Source organism: Ctenocephalides felis, unplaced genomic scaffold (assembly GCF_003426905.1).
Source record: "Ctenocephalides felis isolate EL2017-DRISC unplaced genomic scaffold, ASM342690v1 CF-g0.4_SCAFFOLD_01886, whole genome shotgun sequence".
NCBI lineage: Eukaryota > Metazoa > Arthropoda > Insecta > Siphonaptera > Pulicidae > Ctenocephalides > Ctenocephalides felis.
This window is the reverse complement of record NW_020538040.1, coordinates 101,379,663-101,405,663: the sequence shown is the minus strand read 5'-3', so window position 1 is coordinate 101,405,663 and position 26,001 is coordinate 101,379,663. Positions and strand designations below refer to the sequence as shown.

The window sequence follows — 26,001 nt, the reverse complement described above, 5'->3', positions numbered from 1 at the left end:
AAAATCTGAATAATTTTCGATATATAAAAAAAAATTTTTGGAAAAAAAAATTAAAACAAAATTTTGAAGCAAAAAATTTTTTTTCCAAAATCAATTATTTTGTTAAAGCAAGCAGAAAGTTTTTAGAATCATTCAAATCGGACGCTTAGTTCTCTCAAAAACTGTCATTTTTTGCACATTTAGCTCTGTATATCCGAAACCGCTGGACCTGCCTTTGCCAAAAACTAATCACCCCTTCTCCTCGTTATTACAAATTGAATGTTTTTGGGATCATTCAAATCGGACGCTCCGATCTCTCAAAAACTCGATTTCTATTTTCTGCACTCTTTGCTCCGTATCTCCTAATCGGCTGGACCTGCCTTTTCCAAAAACTAATCAGCACATCTCCCTATCAATAGAAATCGAATGTTTTATGAACCATTCAAATTGGTTGATTCGTGCGCCCGAAAACGTGGACGAAAAATTGTATCCATACATACATACACACTCACGCATACACACACACATATCCTTTTTTTCTGAGGTATGCCAAAATGTTCAGAAACCTTCAAAACGTCGAAAAATGTAAAAATTTTCAATTTCGATTTTCGGCTCATTACAATAACTTACCCTACGGGAAGTTAATAAAATATATAATATTGAAATTAGTCTTACATTTGTGGTATAGTAGGAAAGCGCTCTATCTAAAAGTTAATATCAAGAGATAAAACTTTCAGAGAATTGTTTTTTATCAATTTGAAACCATTTGAGCCCTTGGGAGCAAGGAAATTTGAAAATGTTCATATTAAGGACTACCCTAATATATATATATATATATATATATATATATATATATATATACACATCTATACACACACACACACATATATATATATATATATATATATATATATATATATATATAATCTCTACTCAAAGGAGTATGTTTTACAGCTGGTTTGCAACATAAAAATTATTTGTGAAAATAATACAAATTACTTAAAAAAATGACATATATGAGTCACCTTAAACTTTTCAAGAAGATTTATATAGTTCTTCATCTGAACTTGCAATTAAAACTGATTCTAAATCAGTACGCACCGTATTTAAAACATCAATTGACATATTGCAAGACAAACTTTTTTAATATCAACAAAAGAAAAAAATTATTGAAGTGATGATCAACTTGCCTTTGAAGTTAGCTTTTTTATAAAAATTGAATTTAGATGTTTTTTAAACTCGTATAACTTCGTGTCAATTGCAAAATGAGTAACATCAATCATATATGAAATTATTCAGAATCCAATTCAGAATTACAATTGGCAATATAGCAATTGATTGGTATTATATTCGTACGTACGGTATTGTGAAATGTCACACACATCCATCACGTAATAATACATTTTAAGAAATGTAAAACCCACGTATAATATATATATATATATATATATATATATATATATATATATATATATATAACATTTTTGTTATACTCTTTGATACACTGCATAAGGCTGCAACCTATGTATTTTTTCCAATAATTTTATGTAATTCATATTTTATTTGGATGGAAGATCATGCTAAAAATCTACCTTTTTATCTATAAAAACAAACAAATTTGAAGTATGCTATGCACATGAAACTACAAAGGTATGTTCACAACAAGGAATTAACTTATAATTTAAACGATAATTCATAGACGAATTGGCTTTTTTCAAATATTTTAATCAATTGAATTATTATATTTGTTTAACGTCAATGGGCGAGAAAGAAGAATGTCAGCGAAATGTTCTAGCATATACATTTGTTTAGTATTATTATTTTACAATCCTGATGATGACCAACACACTTTAGTATATTTTTTAAAGAACGGCCTCTCAAAGTCGACCGATTTTGAAAAATATAAATTCATAGGTCAACGTCTAAATTCTTGAAAATTTGAGACAATTGTGTTAATTTTTACTACTGTGTATCAAGAAATGTTATTCACGGTTATGATTCACAAGTTTGAATAAACAAAATTAATAAAATTTAACCAAAAAGTGGTGATAATTTTACCAAAGCTTAGGTTGCTCTTAAAAACTTATAATTTCTGAACAACGTGATATAATTTTTTTTTCTAATTTTTTTCGGGACGAATAAAATAATTATAAAAGAAATAAATTCAGGATTAATAAAAAATAATTGTTAAAAGTTAAATAAAATAAATCTGGACAGATTCTTGTTGGCAAGCCTCGGATACACGAGTGCTTACGTATAATATTTTATTTAATCATTATTTTTCATTTTTGATAAAAAAGAAATTACTGACATTTGGCTCTTGTTTCCAATTATTAATTATTTACAAGTTGTTGTTAATATGTGTAAGTGATAATCTAAGAATCTCAAAACCACTGACGGTGACGTACAATTTTACGTCAAACCGTATGGAAAAATAAAGATGTTTTAAAAAATCTTTACTTTATTTATATTTTTTTACATTTCAACATCAAATTTAAACACTTTCAATATATATATGAAATTCTCAATCATTGAGAATTATTCTCAAACAACAAACTCAAAAAAAAACATAATTTAAAGAAATTTTGATTTACAAAATTTGTTTATTCGTCTTAAAAGAAATTTATAAAATCACTTTCTTTTGATAAAATCTTTTTAGTGAAAAAGTGTTAGTGTATATTTAATCATACAGGTAAATAATTCTGTTTATTTTTTTCAGTAACCTTTTCTTAAAACTTTCTAATTTTTAACATTTTATATTTTGTTAATAATCCACTCATTTATTTTTATCATTTTCATTTTGATTATATTGTCATATTTCTGTACAATATTTTTTTAACAATTTTTTAAATTAAGAAATCCATCATCTTTTGCTCTTCTTAAACATATTGTTTGCTTAAATCTTGCCAAGATCATGTTGCTTGACAGATGTCCTGAAGATGGAACGTTTTAAAAAACTTTTTCTGTTTTTTATTACTTTTTGGTATATATATTGTAGAGCCTGAAATAATATCTATTATTATTGATTACGGCTTGCTCAGGAATAAATGAATAAATAAATAAATTTATATATATATATATATATATATATATATATATATATATGTATATACATATATATCTATTTTGTAAAATAAAATATATATTGAAATCAATAAACAATTTGATCCTATAATCTATTTTGTAAAATTAACAAAAAATGTGTTTGATATCTTATTCAATTATAAAATTTAGATATCAGTTCGCTGAGTGAAATCTTGGTTTATATGCATAATCAGTAATAAATATTCTAAATTGTTGTATGTGTACGCTTTGTGGCATTAAGGTTTGGGATTCAATTGCGATTTTTAGACAGCCTGAGATGTAATGTTTATATGGTATTAATTATAATTATGATATCAGGTTCAGATAGCGTATTCGAGTACTACGGTGTGAAACTCCTATAGAAATTTACTAGCTCTATACTTCCTTAATTCATGTTCAAAATAAGCTTTTCGGCATGTTGTCAAAACCTGTCCGCGTCAGTAAAATCTACCCCGCAGTTTAATTCTTATTGCGTAACAATATAATCCGTATCGGCGTCCTCGATAATGAAACGCTAATGGGCCTCAGCATGTCTGCGAGCGACCCACTGCAACCCACGACAGGCCACCCATTTGTCACTATTATTTTCGACTTGTTCTAAAACGCAATTTCAGATACGTGTTTACAAATGGTAGAAAATGTGAAATTTCAAACTGTTAACCATTTTTACTCGTTCATTCTAAAAGTAACACGTATTATATCGCCGGAGCGCGGCATGCGAGTGGAAAGGGTTAAACATATTTCATGCTTTTGCGGCGAAATTCACAACTATGTTTTTTATCTCTTTTCTGAAATGTGCGGTATTAGTATTTCTCATCTTAATAAATTTTTGTTAAAAATGTTTTTAATTTATATAGAACAACTAGCAAACCCGACGAACTCCGTTTCGCCACCAGATGGTTTCGTGAGAAAAATAAAGAATTTGTTTGTTTGTTTTATATTTGAAAAGGAAAATTTTGATTTCATTACACGACAGTAATGAATTTATTTCGATTACAAAAATGAAGTGTTTTTTAGTTGAACTTCTCTAAGTAAATGAAAGTGAATCCGCAAATTATCCGTTTCATTGAAGTGCTCTTTGGTAAACGAAATTTTTTGTTTTTTGGTCTGACATTAACACAAACAAAGCGGATGGTTTTCCAACTCGTGAGCAGGCAACGCATAACTGCCCATGTGAAAAACAATGATTTTCTGAATAATCTATTCGAAATTTATCCCGCAAACACTAAGCGATTGGCCTTGCGACTTGTTATTGCGAACGCAAGGCGATCTGAAGATTCCAATCGTTTGAAGTCAAACGGATAACCATTTCTTTGCTATAAACCTTGCGGAGCCCGAGACCTTTCCAACGAATGCAAAATTGTCGAAATCGATTCTTGCGATCTGAAGTTATATCGTCAGGAAGGAAAACCCGACCTTATATATATTATATATATATATATATATATATATATATATATATAATCTATTTGAAATTATTTAAAACACTTATTGATTATTTTCATTACTCGAATTTTTAATTACGGTGCGTGAAGTTCCAGCAATTTGCATTGAGGCACGATGCCATGCACCACTGATGCGGAGCCCGAGACCTTTCCAAGGAATGCAAAATTGTCGAAATCGGTTCGTGCGTTCTGGAGTTATATCGTCAGGAAGGAAAACCCGACTTATTTTTATATATATGTAGATTAGGGCTCGCCCGTAGGTCAGCGGTTAGGAGCGACGGGACTTGTTTCAGAGGACCCGGGTTCGATACCCACTTCGAGCAGCTTGTTGTCAGGCAACAGTGACAACGATTTTTACTTGGAAATATAAATAGCAATATGTTTCCAAGTGAAAATAGCCCTTACCCGGCATTGTTGCACCATACTTGCCCTATTACAGAGATTGTAATAAAAATTTATCATACAGGGATGTGACAACTGTTTGGGTTGCCATCTGTAATAAAAACAAACGTAGTTTGTAAGATATTAATCACAACAGCTCATAGAACCCACAATTTCTGATCGCTGTTCAAATAAAATTAAAAAAAATATGTAGATTAAATTTTATAAATATTTAATAAATATATTATCTATAAATTGCAATCTTAGGTTTAACAAACTCAAAATAATATTTGACAATAAAAAATCATTTTTATTGATCGATATTAGAGTTCTGTACTTGTTTTATTTATTAAATATAAAATATTTTTATTTATTTTTGATTTTATACCCAAAACTTAACTGATGTAATTGATGCCTTTTAATATAGTATGCATTTATTTTGATATATATATATATATATATATATATATATATATATATATATATATATATATATATATTATTTCAAGCTTTGAGCTCCATAAACTAGGACTTCCTGTTTTGTCTTCTATATCAGTTACAACTCGATTCGCCTTAAGGGCTTAGAATTGGTATATCGAATATATTTCCATAATATATATATATATATATATATATATATATATGTGTGTGTGTGAAATATCGATCACAAAATGTATACCATGACAAACTTTACAGTAATCAAATAAAGACAACATAAGATATTCAGATATGAATTCAAATATGTTCGAAATAATAGCTACCTTATTCAACTAATGCAAAATATATCTTTCATTGGTACATTTTCATGAGCATGGTTGGAATAACTATTTAACTCATCTCTTGTAAACTTACTATTGTTAACTTAATTTACCTTTTTATTTACTAGATAATTTTTATTGTTTACACCTTTGCGAGGGTGAAGGTTCAGTTCGTAAAATTAACAATACATCTTATAAAACATTTAAATATTGTTTATATAAATTTACGTACACCTAAAAGTCTAATTAAGGTCTCGTAAACTAATCAACGGTGCTCACAATAAAGAAAACGAACAACAAAAGCTTATTTTTAATATAAGTGGATGGTTTCACTAAATCATATATAATAACATTTAATTTCATAAATATCAATATCAATTTCAATTTCCAGCTCATTTACTTTATATCTGTTCGAATTCGTATTCAATTGAAAGAAATCTGCGTAATGCTTCTTCCAGACAGGTAACTCACGATTTAGAATTGAACCAGCGTCTGATATTTGATTATACGCCTTATTGAGCAGTTATGAACATCAGACATTTTTGATTTATCAATTTTACTCGATTTATTTTAATATTTTGCGAAGTCTAGAATTGAAGTATGTAATTTTAGAATTTTGCCTGCACATATTTAACACACCAAGCATATAGCCATTTTAATATAATGTAAAATTTTTTGGCACATACATATATTCATCGGTACCATGTTGTGAATCGTATCGTCTTTTTTCGGACTTTATTTTTTATTATTACTAATTTTCACTATGCGTTGTTTAATTTTTGAAGATTCGTTTTTTTATTAACTTCCGTAGGGTTAGGTGATCCGTGCGCCCAGAAACGTGGACGAAAAATTGTATCCATACATACATACACACTGACATACACACACATCCATTTTTTCTGAGGTATGCCAAAACGTTCAGAAACCTTCAAAACGTCGAGAAATGTAAACATTTTCAATTTAGATTTTTGAACGATTACAATAACTTACTAAGTTATTAAATATATAAGTATAAGTATAAAAATGCATTTAATTATCATTTAAATAACAAAGTTCTACAATTCGCCGAAGGCACAATACAATACACCACTAGTTCAATATTTACATTCATTTTAATGAAAATGAATTAATAAATCCCTGTTCTCGTTACCTCAAAAACACAACATTTGCTATCAAATTCAAAATTCCAGGTCGCAAGAATATATTCAATATCTAAAAATAAATCGCCCTAAGTAGTTTTTTTTTCTTTTTGTTTCAGAAAGAAAACACACGACATATGAAAATCCATAAAGGAAATATAGCAGAAGCTCAATCAAATGGAATTCTGGAAATTCAAGTAAGAATATTTTTTACTTTTTATAATATGCTCACGTATTGATTTGCGTTGACGTGTAAATAGCAACGACCTACTTTGAAATATAAACGTCAAGGTATCTTGGAAAATTAAGGATGATGACAATTATAAAATAACTTTCTGACTAATAAATATTAAAACCAAATATTAATTACTTTTATAAATATAATACATATTTATTAACTTCCCGTAGGGTAAGTTATTGTAACGGGCCGAAAATCGGAATTGAAAATTTTTAAATTTTTCGACGTTTTGAAGGTTTCTGAACATTTTGGCATACTTCAGAAAAAATGGATGTGTGTGTGTGTATGTATGGATACAAATTTTCGCCCACGTTTTCGGGCGTACGGATCAACCGATTTGAATGGTTTAAAAAACATTCGATTCCTATTGATAAGGAGATGTGCTGATTAGTTTTTGGTAGAGGCAGGTCCAGCAGGTACAGAGATAACGAGCAAAGAGTGCAGAAAATAGAAATCGAGTTTTTGAGAGAACGGAGCATCCGATTTGAATGATCTAAAAAACATTCAATTAGTAATGATTGGTATAAGGGGTTATTAGTTTTTCGCAAAGGTAGGCCCAGCCATTTCGGAGATACAAAGCTAAATGTACAAAAAATGGCAGTTTTTGAGAGAACTAAGCGTCAGATTCAATTGATTCAAAGAACTTTCTGCTTGTCTTAACAAAATAATTGATTTTAGAAAAAAAAATTGTTTCAATTTTTTTTTTTTTAATTTGTTGTATATCGAAAATAATAATTCAGATTTTATTTTTAATTCTGACTATAGTTCTAATATACTTTAAACAAATATTTTTAACTCTGCAATTTAGTTTGTATAATTCTTATAAATATTAGACAATGTTACAATATTTATAATAATCTATTTGAAAACATTCAATATTCCTCGAACATTTCGTTACGGTACGGGAAGTTCCAGCAATTTGCCTTAAGGCACGATGCCACCCACCCCACTAGTTTTTTGTTATTTTTTCATTGACATGTCTCTAAGTAACAGTTTTATTTGTAACGTTTTCGTTTAGTGTTTAGTGTCAAATTGGGACTCGAAACGTATGGTCCATTAAATTCACTTTAAGAAACAAAAATAGTTTTCTTTATCGTTATTATCTGAATGGATGCCTGCTTAAAAATGTTATAGTTTTATCAGCATATATATATATATATATATATATATATATATATATATGTATTTAAAAGTAGATATTATCTTTATTAATTTTACTTGGGGTAAATTATAGCAATTGAAAAAATCGATTTTTTATTTCTTTGCGTTTCAAATCCTCTGAATATTTTGGCATACCGTATCGTTAAAAAAAATGGAGGTATGTGTGTGTTTTGTATTGATGTATGTCAACGATTTTGAAAGCACGGATCAAACGATTCGAATGATTCAAAAAAACATTCGATTCTTATTCATGGAAAGATAGTACATTGGCAAAGGCAGGTTTTCGAATATGGAGAGTAAAAAGGGCAGAAAATGTCAATTCAGTGTTTGAGAGAATGGAGCGCCCGATTTGAATGATTTAAAAATATTTTTATTGTGTTGACGGAATAGAGAGTTAGGGGTTAATAAATTTTTTAGGGGCAAATTAGCGGTTAAAAACGTTTTAAAAAAGCCATTTGGCGATCAAAAATGATCATTGAATAATGTACATCAAAATATTGAATATTTTATAGAGATTTTAATAATAATAAATACAAACTTTTTCTTTGGTTTCTGTATCAAAATTTATAATGCTGAAATTTATCTTATGTAGTTCAAACAAATGTTCTCGACATTTTTGACAATATAAATCAACCAAATTGAATAAGTTTCAAAGCTCAAAAGTCTAGTCCAAAATGTCGAAATAACAGCTTTCAAAGTTTAAATTATGATACAAAAAGTTCGAGTAATTTGTCTTAAGAAACGATGCTATGCACCACTAGTTTCTTTTCTCGCTTGTGACGTCAATCAACTGCAAATTTATCATCTTACAATTAGTTTAAAACTCAAATTTATACAGAGTGTGACGCAAGCATTCTAGTTTTGTAATCATCAGAAATATATGTTATTTTATGATGTTTCTGACTTTCTTGTAATTGTTATTATTATTAGTACACACACATGTAATTATTAACTTCCTGTAGGGTAAGTTATAGTAATCGCAAAAAAATTGAAAATGAAAATTTTTATATATCTTTACGTTTCAAAGGTTTCTGAATATTTTGGCATACCTTAGAAAAATTGGAAGTATGTGTGTGTGTGTATGTGTGTGTGTGTGCGTGTGTGTGTGCGTGTGTGTGTGCGGATACAAATTTTCGTCGACGATTTCGGGAACACCAATCAACCGATTTGAATAATTCAAAAAATATTCGATTTGTATTGATAAGGAGACGTGGTGGTTAGTTTTGGCAAAGGCAGGTCTAGCCGATCCGAAGATATGGGCAAAAAATGCAAAAATGGTAACTCATTTTTTTAAGAGAACGGAGTGTCCAATTTTAATAATTCAAAAAACATTTTACTTGAATTGACAAGATGAAGAATTGATCAAATTTTCATGAAGGCAGGTCTAGCGATTTCGGAGATCTAATGAAAAAAGTAAAAAAAATGCCATTTGGCGGTCAAAAATGATCATTAGACATATGCACATCAAATTTTCAGATATTTTTTAGAGATTTTAACAATAAGTATAAATTTTGTTTACATTTCTATGAGTTCCGTACCAATGCTTATCCGTTAGACGGCGACGCGGCGCTTACGCGCTTTGACAGTTAAAGCAGTACGATTGCTTTGAAAAAAGTTTAAAATTTCCAGAATATGTCAAAATAAAGAAAAAAAAATTAATTTTTTGTCAAATTTATAGTTTCTCAAAAATCTAATTTTTTCGAAGTAATTTTTTTTCAAAAATGTTAATAGTTTTCAAAAAAAATAATTATTTTTGGTGCGGGAAGTTCCAGCAAATTGCCTTAAGGCACAATGCCATGCGCTCCACCAGTTTAAATTATATTAACAGCTTTCTTTTAAATATTTTTTGTCTGATCAGATATCAGACTGTATAACATCTCATATCACATTTTTCACCCATTTGCTTTAGTTTTATCCAAAATTATCTCTCAAATAACTGTCTTCAAATAACTCACATCTTTTGTGGATTAAGTTTTTCGTTAGCAAGAGTTAAATGTTTAATGCGATAGATGTTCATAAGTCATTACTTTTGCTATAAAAACTTATATTGTGCTTTAAGCGAAACTAATCGAAGACAATGATTTTATTGATTAGTAGCCAGTGCTAGATCTTGATCCTTTTACGTGAGAATCTTTAGAGGTTAAAATTGTTAACTAAAACAATTTATGAAGAAATCGAACGTTTTATCGCTCGTTTTTTTGAATGTTCACTGTGTTTCTGAAATAAAATTATTTTTTAACTAAACTAATATATACATGTTTCCACGTGTGTCTATGTTTTATATCTGGATCATTTTCTCATCCGCATATCTTCTTTCCGAGCTGGAAACGTCAGATGCGAATAAAAGCAATGAGACGTGCACAACATTAGTGCATGTGTCACGTAGTTTGAGCTTTATGGAAACGCTTTCAGTTCAGACCGGATCTCATTCTACATGTCAAATACAATTTAAAACTAGTCGTGTATGGAATTGTATCTACCTTGAGACAAATTGCTTTCACTATCCGTTTTGTAATATGAATATTTGATCTTTTTTAAAGAAAGTTTTTTTTTCCAACTTAGATTACTTCACAAACTAGTGGGGCGCATGGCATCGTGTCTGATAGCAAATTGCTGGAACTTCCCGTACCAAAAATTATTATTTTTTTAAAAACGATTAACATTTTTGAAAAAAAATTACTTCGAAGAAATTAGATTTTTGAGGAACTATAAATTTGACGAAATAAAAATGTTTTCTTTATTTTGACATATTTTGGAAATTCATAACTTTCTTTCAAAGCAATCGTACTGCTTTAACTGCATAGAGACGAAATATCGAAGTGCGTAAGCGCCGCGTCGCCGTATAACGGATAAATATTGGTACGGAAACCATAGGAATGTGAACAAAATTTATATCTATTATTAAAATCTCTATAAAATATCTGATAATTTGATGTGCACATGTCTAATAATCATTTTTGACCGCCAAATTGCATTTTTTTACTTTTTTTACTAGATCTCCGAAACCGCTAGACCAATCTTCATGAAAATTTGATCAGTTCTTCATCTTGTTAATACAAGTAAAATAATTTTTGAATTATTCAAATCGGACGCTCCATTCTCTTAAAAACTGAGTTACCGTTTTTGGAACTTTTTGCTCCATATCATTGGAACGGCTAGACCTGCCTTCGCCAAAAGCTAATCAGCATGTCTCCTTATCAATACGAGTCGAATGTTTTTTGAATTATTCAAATCGCTTTATCCGTGTTCCCGAAATCGTCGACGAAAATTTGTATCTGCACACACACGCACATACATCCATTTTTTCTAAAGTATGCCAAAATGTTCAGAAGGTTTTGAAACGTAAAGATATATAAAAATTTTCATTTTCGATTTTTTGCGATTACTATAACTTGCTCTACGGGAAGTTAAAAATGTGTTGTTTTGAACAGTTCTTTGAAAATAATTCATTTACATCAATGTCAATTTTTTTTATAGAGAGCAGCGGCGCTTAAAGGTCCGCGGGTAAAAAGTAAAATTAAATTGAAATTTTTTAACAGCAATATTTGAAAGTAAAGGGAAAATTTTGTAAAACCAGCCATCACCTTGATTCTCCCGGCTTTGGTATCGGGAGATAAACGGCAATGTTTGTAAATCCATAACAAAAGTATTTTTCTGCGTTGTTAGTTTACGAGACCTTGATATAATATTCAAGTATACATTATTTAATTGTTTCATAAGATGTATTGTTAAGTTTATTATGTAAGCTCTATAAAAGTTTACACATGGGTGTGGTGAAAAGGACCAACCGAGTCTTTACACTGGGAAAAGTGTAAACAAATAAAAATAGTAAATAAAAAAGTAAACTAGTAGTGTATGGCATCGTGCCTTAAGACAAATTGCTGGTATTTGCCAGTGTAAAGACTCGCGAATTGTTCGAGGAGTATTAAATTTTTTCATATAGATATTATAAATATTGTAGCATTATCTAATATTTATAAGAACTATATAAACTGAATTGTAAATATGAAATTATTTGTTTAAGGAGCACAACTAGTGTAACTGCCTAAAAAAAAGTGATTTTTGAGAATTTATATTAAAAAAAATACTTTATCAATCATTTCAAAATTTTAAGAATATATTTATACACGTTTTAAGAATGCATAGTAACATTTTTGAAGAAAAAAATTAAATATTTTTTAAGTTATCGTCGATTTCCAATGGCGCGAAAAAAAGGCCCTTTTCTGCTGCAGTGATTCCGGTCTTCTACGTGGATGAAAAATAAGAAAAAAATTCTCGTTAAACTAGATAATATTGTCTGTAAAATGACCTACGATAAAAAAAAATTAAAAATTGACAAAATGGCGGCGTTTTAAAAAAAGGTCGAATTTTACCTAAAATTTTGGTCGTTTTTGGACTGCCAAAATTCGATTTTTGATCCGATCAAAAAATCGATAGTTCATTTTATTTCGGACATATCAAACACACACACACATCCATTTCTTCTGAGGTATGCCAAAGTGTTCAAAAACATTCAAAACGTCGAGAAATGCAATAATTTTCATTTACGATTTTCAAACCATCACTATAACTACCCTACGGGAAGTTAATAATGTTAAAAACTAGAGATAAATTGAATAAGTAGTTTTTCCAACTCTGCTGATGAATATTCCTGACGAAATGCCAGATCAAGGATATGTGTTATGACTGTAAAAACCAGATACCAGAACAAGGATACAGTTTGTCTGTAAAAAATGTCCCCATGAAATTTATATTTTGCATTGGTTGAACAATGTACCTCTTATTTCGCAAAATTCTTTTAAAATTAAGAATAAAACATCGGACCTGTTTGTCCCCTGGGGTTTACTACTCTTATGAGGTAGAAAGAACCAGGTGTTAATTTTTAGAAACAGAAAGAAACACAATTCTATAATATTGAATTAGCTGGGAGTTTCACTGAACATAGTCAGATAGTTTTTTGCTTGATATGTGTTATTTGTTGTGATAAAATTTATTTGGTGCCAGTATAACTGCTCAAAGACAAATTGGGCCGTTGTGCTTCGCCCTACCCTATTTTTTTTTTAACAAAATAATTTTTTTATGAATATTAATTTTTTTACTAATTGATATTTTATTAAATTTTTTATTTATTTAAATATATATTTTTTTTAAAATATTTTTTTAAATAATTTTAAAATTTTACTTAAACAATTTGTATATAACGAAAATGGAATTATCAATACACGGAAAATATTTGTATTGACATTACAAAATCTACATCACATTTTTGTACAACATTTATTTATTTTTTTATTATTTATAGTTTTATTCGTGATTAAACATGCAACTTCACATTTACTTTATTCCCAATTAAGTGAAAACCCAATAATGATGATTTTATATTATTTCATTGAAACATTGAAGAATGTTTGCTAAAAGTGAATCTTCTAAGCCTTTAATGTGATTCTCGTAAGTATTGTAAGATTTCTCAATAATTTTTACAAAAACTCACAAAAGTTCTATAAACAATGTGATAACTTTATACACACATACAAAATACTCATTTCTAGCATAAAAATGGCTTTTGTTAACTCTTTGTTGAACGTATCACAAAACGGTTGTTATCACCAAAAAACAATGGGCTCTGCGCTTTCTCAATGCAAATCGAATGCGATTTGAACCATCCGAATGGGTTGAATCGTTTCCCACAAATCATCACAGATTCATACATACATATAAACACACCAAATTCATCAGGAGGGGCTTTAAATATAGAGAAATCAAACAATTCACATTTCTTGTAATTTCAATAACTTGCCAACATATTAATATATATTACATCTATTTATTGTGTAATCTAATGACTGCGCAATATATGAAACAATGGCCAATAATGAGTTATGAAATAGCAAGTATTTTGAGACAAATTATTGTGTTTTCAATATTGTTACAATAGTTTTAATCCAAAAAGTAACCAGTGGTGTATGGCATTGTGCCTTAAAGCAAATTGCTAGAACATTCCGTATCATTAATAAATATTCGAAAAAAAATTATAATCAATAAAAATTGATCAATAATTAACAACAATTGTTTCAAATATTTTTTAATAGATTATTATTAAGCGATATGGTACCGCTGACCCGGGACAATCCCGAGTTTTTACCTTGTGTCCCGGGTTTTTCTAAATATTAGTCCGGATTTAAATCTTTTGTCCCAGATTGTTCTGAGTTTTCAAAAAGTATAGGATTAAAATTAATTTTCACAATTACTTTATAATAAAATTACAACTATCCATCTACAAATATAATTGTATAAAATTCTAAAGACGAGTTAAAGTTAAATAGATTTTCACATTAATAAATTCGAACTTTTATTTTCAATTTCATGAAAATTAACAAAGGTTATGACAACAAACGAACAAGTTCTAATTTTTAACTTCCCGTAGGGTAAGTTATTGTAATCGTCCAAAACTCGAAATTGAACATTTTTGCATTTCTCGACGTTTTGAAGGTTTCTTAACATTTTGGCATACCTCAGAAAAAATGGATGTGTGTGTATGTGTGTGTGTGTGTGTTTTGTGTGTCCGCATTTTTTCGTTCACGTTTTCGAGCGCACGGATCAACCGATTTAGATGGTTCAAATAACATTGTATTCCTATTTATAAGGAGATGTGCTGATTAGTTGTTGGCAAAGGCAGGTCCAGCGGTTACGGAGATAAAGAGCAAAGAGTGCAGAAAATAGAAATCGAGTTTTTGAGAGAACGGAGCATCCGATTTGAATGATCTAAAAAACATTCAATTAGTAATGATTGGGAAAAGGTGGTTATTGGTTTTTGGCAAAGGAGGGCCCAGCCATTTCGAAGATATAGAGCAAAATGTGCAAAAAATGGCTGTTTTTGAGAGAACTAAGCGTCCGATTTAAATGATTCAAAGAACTTTATGCTTGTTTTAACAAAATAATTGATTTTAAGAAAAAAAATGTTTCAATTTTTTTTTTCATTTTTTTTCAAAAAAAATGTTTTTTTGTATATCGAAAATAATTCAGGTTTTATTCTTAATTCTGACTAAAGTTCTAATATACTTTAAACAAATAATTTCAACTTTGCAATTCAGTTTATATAATTCTTATAAATATTAGACAATATTACAATATTTATAATAATCTATTTGAAAACATTCAATATTCCTCGAACATTTTGTTACGGTACGGGAAGTTCCAGCAATTTGCCTTAAGGCACGATGCCATACACCCCACTAGTTTCAAATTAATTATGAAGGAAATTGAACAAAATTTCATACAAGAATCAAAAGCAAAAACTCAGATTGAAAAATATAAGCTATCATTGATAAAAGAAAGTATAACTAGTAAACTATTAAAAAAATTCTTACTAAAAGTCCGTAATTTTGATTAGAAAATATCAATTTATTTAAAAAAAAAACGTTTTTATTTTTCCTTGAATAGTATATGTTATTTGATAATCATATTTATTTAGCATAAAGTACGACAGTTTGCGATTTTTTTTCTTTTTAATTTAGAAAATTTAGAATGTGTATAGTGGTACGGAACCCTAAGTAACAGTACAATTACCTGGTTATAAATATTAAAATTGCGTTTAATTTATATATATGAGTATGTCTGTGTTTGGAACTTTTTTCTCTATACCTCCGAAACCAGAGCTGTCTTCCAAAAATTGTGAACAATTTTTCATTTTGCCAATATAAGCAAAATGTTTTTTGAATCATTCAAACCTCCGTCTCTTAAGAGCTGAATTCCCTTTTTTGCACTTTTTGCCTCGGATTTTCGAAACGGTTGGATCTACCTTTTTCTAAAACCAATCAGTACATATTCCCGTCAATAGGACTGTTTTTTAAATCATTCAAATCGGTTGATCTGTGTGTCCGAAATTGTTGACAAAAATTGTATCCAAACATACACACACACTCGCGCGACGTCATAAATCTATTTTTTTCTAAGGTTTGACAAACTTCTGAAATGTGAAGATATGTAAAAATTCTCATTTTAGATTTAAACATGAATATTAACATTGTCCCATGAAACTAGTGGCGTTTGGAATCGTGCCTTAAGGCAAATCGCTGGAACTTTCCGTACCAAAAATTAAATTTTTTATAAATGATTAATTTTTTTTTAAACTTTGCAATAATTAGATTTTTGAGAAATTTTAAATTTTTGAAAAAAAAAAGTTTTTTGGAAAAATTGCATTAGCTGCATAGAGACGAAATATCGAAGCGCCGCGTCGCCGTCTAACGGATAATGTTACGTAATGATGGTACGAAACTCATAGAAATGTAAACCAAATTGATACACATTATTGAAATCACCATAAAATATCTGATAATTTGAGGTGCATATGTCTAATGATCAATTTTGACCGCCAAATGGCATTTTTAACTTCCCGTAGGGTAAGTTGTAGTAATCGCAAAATAATCGAAAATGAAAATTTTTATATATCTTGACGTTTCAGAGGTTTCTGAATATTTTGGCATACCTTAGAAAAAATGGATATGGAATGGAATGCATACCAAATATGTGTGTGTGTGTGTGTGTGCGTAGTATGTATGTGTGTGCGGATACAAATTTTCGTCGACGATTTCGGGAACACGGATGAAGCAATTTAAAAAACATTCGATCCGTATTGATAAGGAGACGTGTTGATTAGTTTTTGGCGGAGGTAAGTCTAGCCGTTCCGAAGATATAGGGCAAAAAGTGCCAAAAACGGTACCTCAGTTTTTAATAGAACGGAGTGTCCGATTTCAATAATTCAAAAAACATTTTACTTGTATTGACAAGATGAAGATTTGATCAAATTTTTATAAGGGCAGGTTTAGCGGTTTCGGAGATATAACGAAAAAAGTAAAAAAAAAAAAGCCATTTGGCGGTCAAAAATGATCATTAGACATATGCACATCAAATTATCAGATATTTTATAGAGATTTTAACAATAAGTATAAATTTTGTTTGCATTCCTATGGGTTCCGTACCAATGTTTACCCGTTAGACAGCGACGCGGCGCTTACGCGCTTTATATTTTATCTCTATGCATTTAAAGCAGTACGATTGCTTTGAAAAAAAGTTCAGATTTTCCAACATATGTCAAAATAAAGAAAACATTTTTTTTTCAAAAAAAAAGATTTAAAAAAAAAGAAAATTTAAATAATTTTTTTTTTCCAAAAAAAAGTAATTTTTTGTTAAATTTATAGTTTCTCAAAAATCTTATTTTTTCGAAGTAATTTTTTTTTCAAAAATGTTAATCGTTTTTAAAAAAAATAATAATTTTTGGTACGGGAAGTTCCAGCAATTTGCCTTAAGGCACGATGCCCTAATTGCCTTAAGACAGAATTCCACTTACAGCTAGTTTTTTACTTTTTTTACTACATCTCTGAAACCACTAGACTTGTCTTCCCAGAAATTTTAACAGTTCTTCATCTTGTCAATACAAGTAAAATGTTTTTTGAATTATTAAAATTGGATGTGTCGTTCTCATAAAAACTGAGTTTCCGCTTTTAGCACTTTTTGCCCCGTATTTTTAGCTATACCTGCCTTCGCCTAAATGAGCATATCCTTTTATCAATATGAATCGAACTAATGAGCACTTCTTCTTATCAATACGAATCGAATGTATTTTGAATCATTCAAATCGGTTGACCGGTGTTCCCGAAATCGTCGACGAAAATATGTATCCGCATACACACATACATCCATTTTTTCTAAGGTATGCCAAAATATTCAGAAACCTCTGAAATTTTCTATTTTTTGCGATTACTATAACTTACCCTACGGGAAGTGAATAAATAATAATTAGTATTTTGTCCTTCGAAGCAGGGCCAGTTGTCTCAGAACAAAATCGGCGTTCAGAAGGGTTAGTTAGAGGTCCTACTGTAACCGCAAATTTAACGTTAGTGAACCGATGAAAAAAGTTTGTCAAATGTTTTATGTGGGTTACTAAGAAACGACAGCGTTACTTTTGTGTTAGTTAACAAATTGTGATTCTTCTGTTAGTTAGTGTTTGTACATTTATTAATAAAGATTTCATTAAGAATTACTATCAAATGCATAGCCCTTTGACAATATGAATAGAACAGCTTCAAACTCAGATACAGAACATAAATACTCGTTGTGCATTGAGAAATTAGTCTAATCGTATTTAGATTACACTTTAAGGAAAAAGACCAGTTGTAGGAAATTCTGTGAAAAATGAAGTATAAGCTTCTACACGAACGACAAAATGTTTAAAAATCTCTCGGCTGTTCAAAATTGGATTACCACTTTACACGGATCTGAATATAATTGAAACTAGCTGTAAGTGGAATTCTGTCTTAAGGCAATTAGGGCATCGTGCCTTAAGGCAAATTGCTGGAACTTCCCGTACCAAAAATTATTATTTTTTTAAAAACGATTAACATTTTTGAAAAAAAATTAATTAAAAAAAAAAGATTTCTGAGAAACTATAAATTTGACAAAAAATTACTTTTTTTTTTAAAAAAAAAAATTTATATGAAAAAAAAATTTTTTTTTGAAAAAAAAATTTTTTTTTGGATACAAAAAATTTTTTTGAAAAAAATGTTTTCTTCATTTTGACATATTTTGGAAATTCTGAACTTTTTTTCAAAGCAATCGCACTGCTTGAACTGCATAGAGACGAAATGTCAAAGCGCGCATGTGCCGCGCCGCCGTCTAACGCATAAGCATTGGTACGGAACCCATAAAAATGTAAAAAAAAATATACTTATTGTTAAAATCTCTATAAAATATCTGATAATTTGATGTTCATATGTCTAATGATAATTTTTAACCGCCGAATGGCATTATTAACTTCCCGTAGGGTAAGTTATTGTAATGGGCCGAAAATCGGAATTGAAAATTTTTACATTTCTCGACGTTTTGAAGGTTTCTGAACGTTTTGGCATACCTCAGAAAAAATGGATGTGTGTGTGTGTGTGTGTGTGTGTGTGTATGTATGTATGGATACAAATTTTCGCCCACGTTTTCGGGCGTACGGATCAACCGATTGGAATGGTTCAAAAAACATTCTATTCCTATTGATAGGGAAAAGAGCTGATTAGTTTTTGGCAAAGGCAGGTCCAGCCGTTTCGGAGATACGGAGCAAAGAGTGCAGAAAATAGAAATCGAATTTTTGAGAGAACGGAGTATCCGATTTGAATGATTTAAAAAACATTCAATTAGTAATGATTGACAGAAGTGTTAATTAGCTTTTGGCAAAGGCAGGCCCAGCCATTTTGAAGATACGGAGCTAAATATGTAAAAAATGTCATTTTTTGAGAGAACTAAGCGTCCGATTTAAATGATTCAAAGAACTTTCTGCTTGTCTTAACAAAATAATTGATTTTGGAAAAAAAAAATTTTTGTTCCATTTTTTTTTTTTTTTTTTTTTTTTTTTTTTTTTTTTAGTTTTTTGTATATCGAAAATATTTCAGATTTTATTTTTAGTTCTTACTATAATTCTAATATACTTTACAAATAATTTCAACTCTGCAATTCAGTTTATATAATTCTTATAAATATTAGAAAATAATTTATTTATTTATTTTAAAATAATTAGATAATAATTTATTTGAAAACATTCAGTATTCCACGAACATTTCGTTACGGTACGGGAAGTTCCAGCAATTTGCCTTAAGGCACGATGCCATAATTGCCTCAAGACAGAATTCCACTTACAGCTAGTTTTTTACTTTTTTCATTAGATCTTCGAAACCGCTAGACCTGCCTCCATGAAAATTTGATCAATTCTACATCTTGTCAATACAAGTAAAATGTTTTTTGAATTATTCAAATCGGACGCTTTGTTCTCTTAAAAACTGAGTTACCGTTTTCGGCACTTTTTGCCCCGTATCTTCGGAACGGCTAGACCTGACTTTGCCAAAAACTAATCAGCACGTCTCCTTATCAATGCGAATCGAATGTTTTTTGAATTATTCAAATCGGTTGATCCGTGTTCCCAAAATCGTCGACGAAAATTTGTATCCGCACATACATACACACACATACATACATACATACATACATACATACATACATACATACATACATACATACATACATACACACACACACACACACACACACACACATACATCCATTTTTTCTAAGGTATGCCAAAATGTTCAGAAGGTTTTGAAACGTCGAGAAATGCAAAAATTTTCATTTTCGATTTTTTTGCGATTACTATAACTTACCCTACGGGAAGTTAAAAAATAAATTGCTTAAGAATGTCAAATTTGCACGAGATGATTATTGGTTAATAAAAGTTAAAAATGACAGTCAATATAATGAACTAACACTATAGTATTATTTACTAAGTTTCACTAAATATTCATATTAATAAGTTAAAAAAGTGTAGAAATTACTCCAGTAGATTAGGTGTGATGAACATTTAAATATGAATTTTTATTTTGATTTGATTGTATATTTATTATAATATATTTTTATTAAGTATATTTACTATTACTGTTGTATCATTACAAAACATAATGCGATCATAATGCCAAATTTAGTTTCAACTACCCGAATATTAAAATTCATTCATTTCCTTTTCAAATTTTGCGCCATTAATTTGAATGCCGATAGCAGCGCCCTCGCGTCTGTAGTGTACTCTAACTGCCCCTTCTGAACATAAAATTCGAGAGAGAGAAACGTCTCTATATGAATATATCATATTCTAATATTGACTAGGCTTTGTAGGGTTATGTAAGAATTATTAATTTTAATAATTGATGTATAAAAATTAGATGAATACATAGTCAAAATTATATCTCAATCAAAGTAGGCATATGCGAAAAAAAACAAATGCTCTAAGTATCCGTATTTCAGTCTGACTTGAAATTTCATAGAAAATTTTTCTTTGTAAATAAAATTCGAAATTTAAAAAATGTACAACAGAAGTGATAAACGGGTCTCAAATGCGGTCGATGGTGTACAGGAATTGAATCGTAATACCCGAAGGCAACCATCGAAAGACATGACTGAAGCTATGCCCTCCACCAGCAGTGCGAGTAATAGTCTTCCCGAACCAAGTCATGAGAGAGTAGGATCTCCTTCTGAAGCTAGTGAAAATCATTCTGGCCAAAGCGCCTTTACCGAATACATGGTTAACAGTATGGTCAACCCGATCTGTGATTATTTAAAATATCTATTACAAACATACAACGCTCGTTATGTTGAAAGAGCGGCTTTCGAATTACTAGAAGAAACTAAGAAGTTGCAGCTGAATTTTCGTTATATTGATGAGCATCTGCCTAGGGAATTTCTAGAGAAAATGCTTGGTAAGTTTCGCATAAATAGAGTTAAGAAACCGAATTATTGGTTTGTCTCTCCTATACAGAGAAATACAAGCAAGCAGCCCAAGATTCAGGAAGCTCAGAAAGATCTCAATCTGGGAATGATGCGTCTTTAGGGCTAAACAGGATGGATGGACATAATTGTAGAAAAAGATTAAGAACTGATCCCGCATTTACGCAAATCCAAATGCGTCATTTAAATCATTCGGAGACAAGCAGTAGTAACAATAGTCCTAACCAAGATTATTTAAGAGCACATTGTCCACTCGTGTTTCCAAAAAATCCTTATACATCTTCCCTGCAACACAGAATGGATGTTTCGAATATGATTGTGATGCTAGATGAAATTATATTGGGAGAACGTAAGGACCGAAGAGACCAACAAGATAAGAATATTAATAATAATTGCCGACCAAGATTAAGTGCACCGATAGAAAAACCTTATGATGATAACCGATTTTCTGCTAAAGCAACTCGCAAAAAAACTCAACGAAATCCCTTTTACATACGAGATCAAGCTGGCCGTTGTCATTGCTCCAGAACTGAAAGTACTTCCAGTCGATGTTTACACGATGAACAAAGCATCATTTCAGTTTTAAGGAGAAAACGTGAACATAAAAACAAAACCACTTTTTGGAACTTACATGATGCATCGACTGAAAATTCCGAAGATAGCTCGGATGAGGTGCAAGATGATCGTGGAAAACGTTCATAGTACAATCTGTGTGTTTAAACTTCACAATTTATAATATAATCAATTGTGTTATTAAATGAATAAAAGTGATGTTTTAAACTAGTATTAACATCAATTAGAGTTTTATTGAAAAACTTAGTTACTAGATGTTGTTTTTTCGTATAAATTTCCATTGCGAATTTGCAGTTACAATCAATGTCTTATGTTTATACGGATACTTGATATTAATGATTGTTTTGATATTAATGAAATTCGAATGAATTTGATTTATTTTCTTATGATGCAAATTACTATGAAGATCATAAATTGTGCTTTTTAATTAATAAAAGTAAATATTTTTCCGAAAATTAGGAAAATGATTCAAATATTGTAAGATTTTATACTAAACACAAAATTTTGAAAATATAATCAAAATTGCGTAAATATGATGAAATATAATACACGATTAAATTGAAATGTCAACAACTTCAATTATCTAGTAGCAATAAAAGTTATCAGAGAACAAATAAAAAAGAAAACGTTGCACATCTTGAATAGAAGATACACCTACTTACTCTATATATTGTGTTCCTGTAACGCCGGACGGCACCAAACACCGGACACTCTATTTAACACGTATTGTTTAAGCGAGTATAAATCTTTTCATTTCACAATAAAAGTGAAAGAGGCACTGGGGGCACACAGGTACAGAATCACGCGCCAAGCCTTGCCTGTGACACACATGGCCACGGCGAGAGCAACGATTCAACCCTTTCCTGTTTTAGGCGCAAAATCACGGCGTCACCTAAACATCAATGGAAGTAATTCTAGCATATTTATGTATTTACATTCGAATGGTATGCAAAGTTAAAAGTTGTACTTGATTGTTATCGGTAAAATGGTAGAATATTATTAAATCTTTTAACCAATTTTAGTAGATGCCATCAAATGAACGAAAATGTCTGTCCCTTAGCCCCGGACACTAAGTCGTCCCTTAGTGCCGGTCAGTAAGCATATTGATATTTCTTGTGAAAATTTACGTAATTTATTCCAATTATTTATTTTTGTTCTGTATGAGTGCTAACGGTCACTACATACCCCCATTTTTCGTATTTCCTAGTCAAAGAATGAAAAGCTTATGGTGAAAGCATCGGTGCGGCCCAGCCAAAAGGGTAGATGAATAGTGACTTTTTTTTGAAATATCTAAGAATATTCGTCAAAGACACATGTGCAGACATTCCAGAGTTTGGAGATGGCTACATATGTGATCAATGCAAGTTATTTTGAAATGTCCGGTACTAGTTGCCACTGTTTAAAATCAATTTTTTTGATACCAAAGTTTGATTGATAGTATTAATTATTTTTTAGCAAAGATTGCGTTTTTGTTAATTTAGTTTGATTTCTAACTTTGTTATCTAACATAAATTTTAATTTAATAAAATTTCGTAAAATATTTTTTTATTTATTTATAAATAACCTTAGGTGTTTGCCACTAGGGGACTTTCTCCTATATATATATATATATATATATATATATATATATATATATATATATATATATATATATATGTATATATATATATATATATATATCGCTTGATAATGCATTTGTTACATAGAAATAACCGAATTTTGGTAAGTATTGACATTAGACCGGTCCTCTTCACGTAATAACTTTCAGTATAACGCGTTGTTCAGTTGATTTTTTAGGGCTTATAAATAAAATGTCAAAGAGAAGTGAATTATTGCAAAAGCTGACAAACATAAGTGAAGAGTGTTCCGACATAGAATGAAATGCTGAAAATTGAGCACAATCATCTGAAGATGAATCGGATTATATTCCACGTGAATCATCTGATTCTTAGGGTAGCGATGAAGAGGTGATCGCTATTGATGGAAATGAAAGTGCCATCAGTGTACCCAGGAGAAGGTGTAGGGTGCTAAGTAGTGGCTCAAAAACTGATGAAACCACTCAAGAAACGGAAACAGATGCCGACGGCACTGTATGGACCGAAATTGACGAAGGTTTTCAAGGGCGTAAAAGGACCAACAAGCTACAGGAATAATATAAAAGGTGAGCTTGTCAGTGCATTTTCGTTGATAATAGATAATTATATTATCAAACACATAAAAATGTGCACGGAAGAAGAGGGCAGTCGAATGATGGGGTACGATTGGACAACATCGTTACCGGAAATATGTGCAATTATTGGAATTTTATATGCTCGTGAAGCCTATGAGGCTAAAAACTTGAAATTGATTTATCTATGGTCAGCAAACTGGGTCCCAGATTTTTTAGAAAAACTATGCCCATTACAAAGAACTGATACATTCAAACAACTGCTAAGATTCATTTGTTTTGACAATAGAACTGAAAGGAGTAGGCGCCTACAAACCAATAAACTTATTTTGGTTTCGGAAGTATGGGATAAATCTATAACAAATAGTCAAGCTTGCTATCAACGAGGGCAAAATCTTACTGTTTACGAACAACTGTTTTCGACCAAAGCCAGGTGCAAATTTATACAGTATATGTCCAATAAACCCAATAAATTTGGTATCAATATCTGGCTGGCGTCAGATGTCAGTAGTAAATATATTCTGAATGGTTTTGCATACTTGGTGAAAGATGAGCAACAATAATCGTCAATGCTTCTCAGCGAACATGTTGTTTTGAAACTGGTCGAGCCATACCTAAATTATGGAAGCAATATCACGACCGATAACTTTTTTACTGGTATGTCGCTAGCGATAAAGTTATTGGCAAAGAAGACTGCGCTTGTTGGAACTATGAGGGCCAATAAAAGGGAACTACCTAAAGCAGCCAAGCTAACCAAGGATAAGATGCCTCGCTATTCCACCATGACAATATATAAAAGCAAACCAAATAAAAAAGTTTCGGTTCAGAGTTCTAGACATAAATTTGTCAAAATCGATAAAAGTAATAAAAAGATGTTGCCTGACACTATAGAATTTTATAATAAAATGGAATATGGAGTAGACATGACAGATCAAATGTCAAGAAAATATACCGTGAAATCCAGTTTGCGTAGGTGGCCCTTGCAAATATTTTTCAATATTTTGGATTTGGCTGCAATAAATGCTTGAAATCTTTACAAGGAAGCGACAGGAATAAAAATCCAAAGAAAACAGTTTTTGTTTGAATTGGCAGAACAGCTTTCCGCGGACTACACGACATTAAGACAAAAAAAATCAAAGGAAAATGATGACCCACAGATATCAAATACCAATAAAAGAAAATTTTGACAAAGAAGACTTTGTCATAATAATAAAACTAATAATACGTGTCAAAGTTGCAACAAATATGTCTACGGAAAATGTACTCATAAAAAGATCTCAAATTATATTTGCATGAATTGTAAATGTAATTAACTTTTTGTTTTCAGATGAACTATTTTTTTTTATTTTTAGCACTTATAGATAACTTGTATGAATGCAAATAATACATGAAATATTAAAAATTAATTTCAAACAAATTTCTAAACGCATTATTTATTTTTTTTCGTGACACAGTTATTTTGGCTGCTTTCAGGCAATGTAGGTCCGTCTTTCTAGTGTTAATTTTCGAAAAATTCTCAAATTTTTGAAAAAAATCATTTTGTTTTCAATTTTTCGAAATTTAGTTTTTTTTTAAAGAATGAAACATTTCGAAAGTTTGAATTTTTTGAAACTTTGAATTTTTTTTTAAGTTTTGATTTTTTTTAAATTTTCGAAATCACTAAATTTTCTGTAAATGCATTTTTTGCACACCATCTACTCAAGCAAAATGTTTTTTTGAATTAATCTAATCGGATAATCCGTTCTCTCAAAAACTGCATAACAGTTTT

The 26,001-nt window shown here is 30.1% G+C and overlaps 3 protein-coding genes across 3 annotated transcripts in view; all 3 read left to right on the top strand.

The window, feature by feature from the left end:
- The window catches only part of LOC113375603 (probable G-protein coupled receptor 27), a 521,019-nt gene that overhangs the window by 432,738 nt on the left and 62,280 nt on the right, over positions 1–26,001 (top strand). Inside the window, exon 5 of the mRNA XM_026615534.1 lies at positions 6,906–6,983. The gene's annotated coding sequence lies outside the window, so the exon portion shown is untranslated. The remainder of the gene's footprint in view (positions 1–6,905; positions 6,984–26,001) is intronic.
- Positions 24,287–24,796, top strand: LOC113375606. The gene has a single exon (XM_026615537.1). The coding sequence runs from the start codon at positions 24,287–24,289 to the stop codon at positions 24,794–24,796; it is 510 nt and encodes a 169-aa protein (XP_026471322.1).
- Positions 24,800–25,261, top strand: LOC113375604 (the record flags this gene model as incomplete). Its single annotated transcript, XM_026615535.1, has 1 exon — positions 24,800–25,261. A coding segment is annotated over one exon (462 nt), but the record flags the coding sequence as incomplete, so codon positions are not given.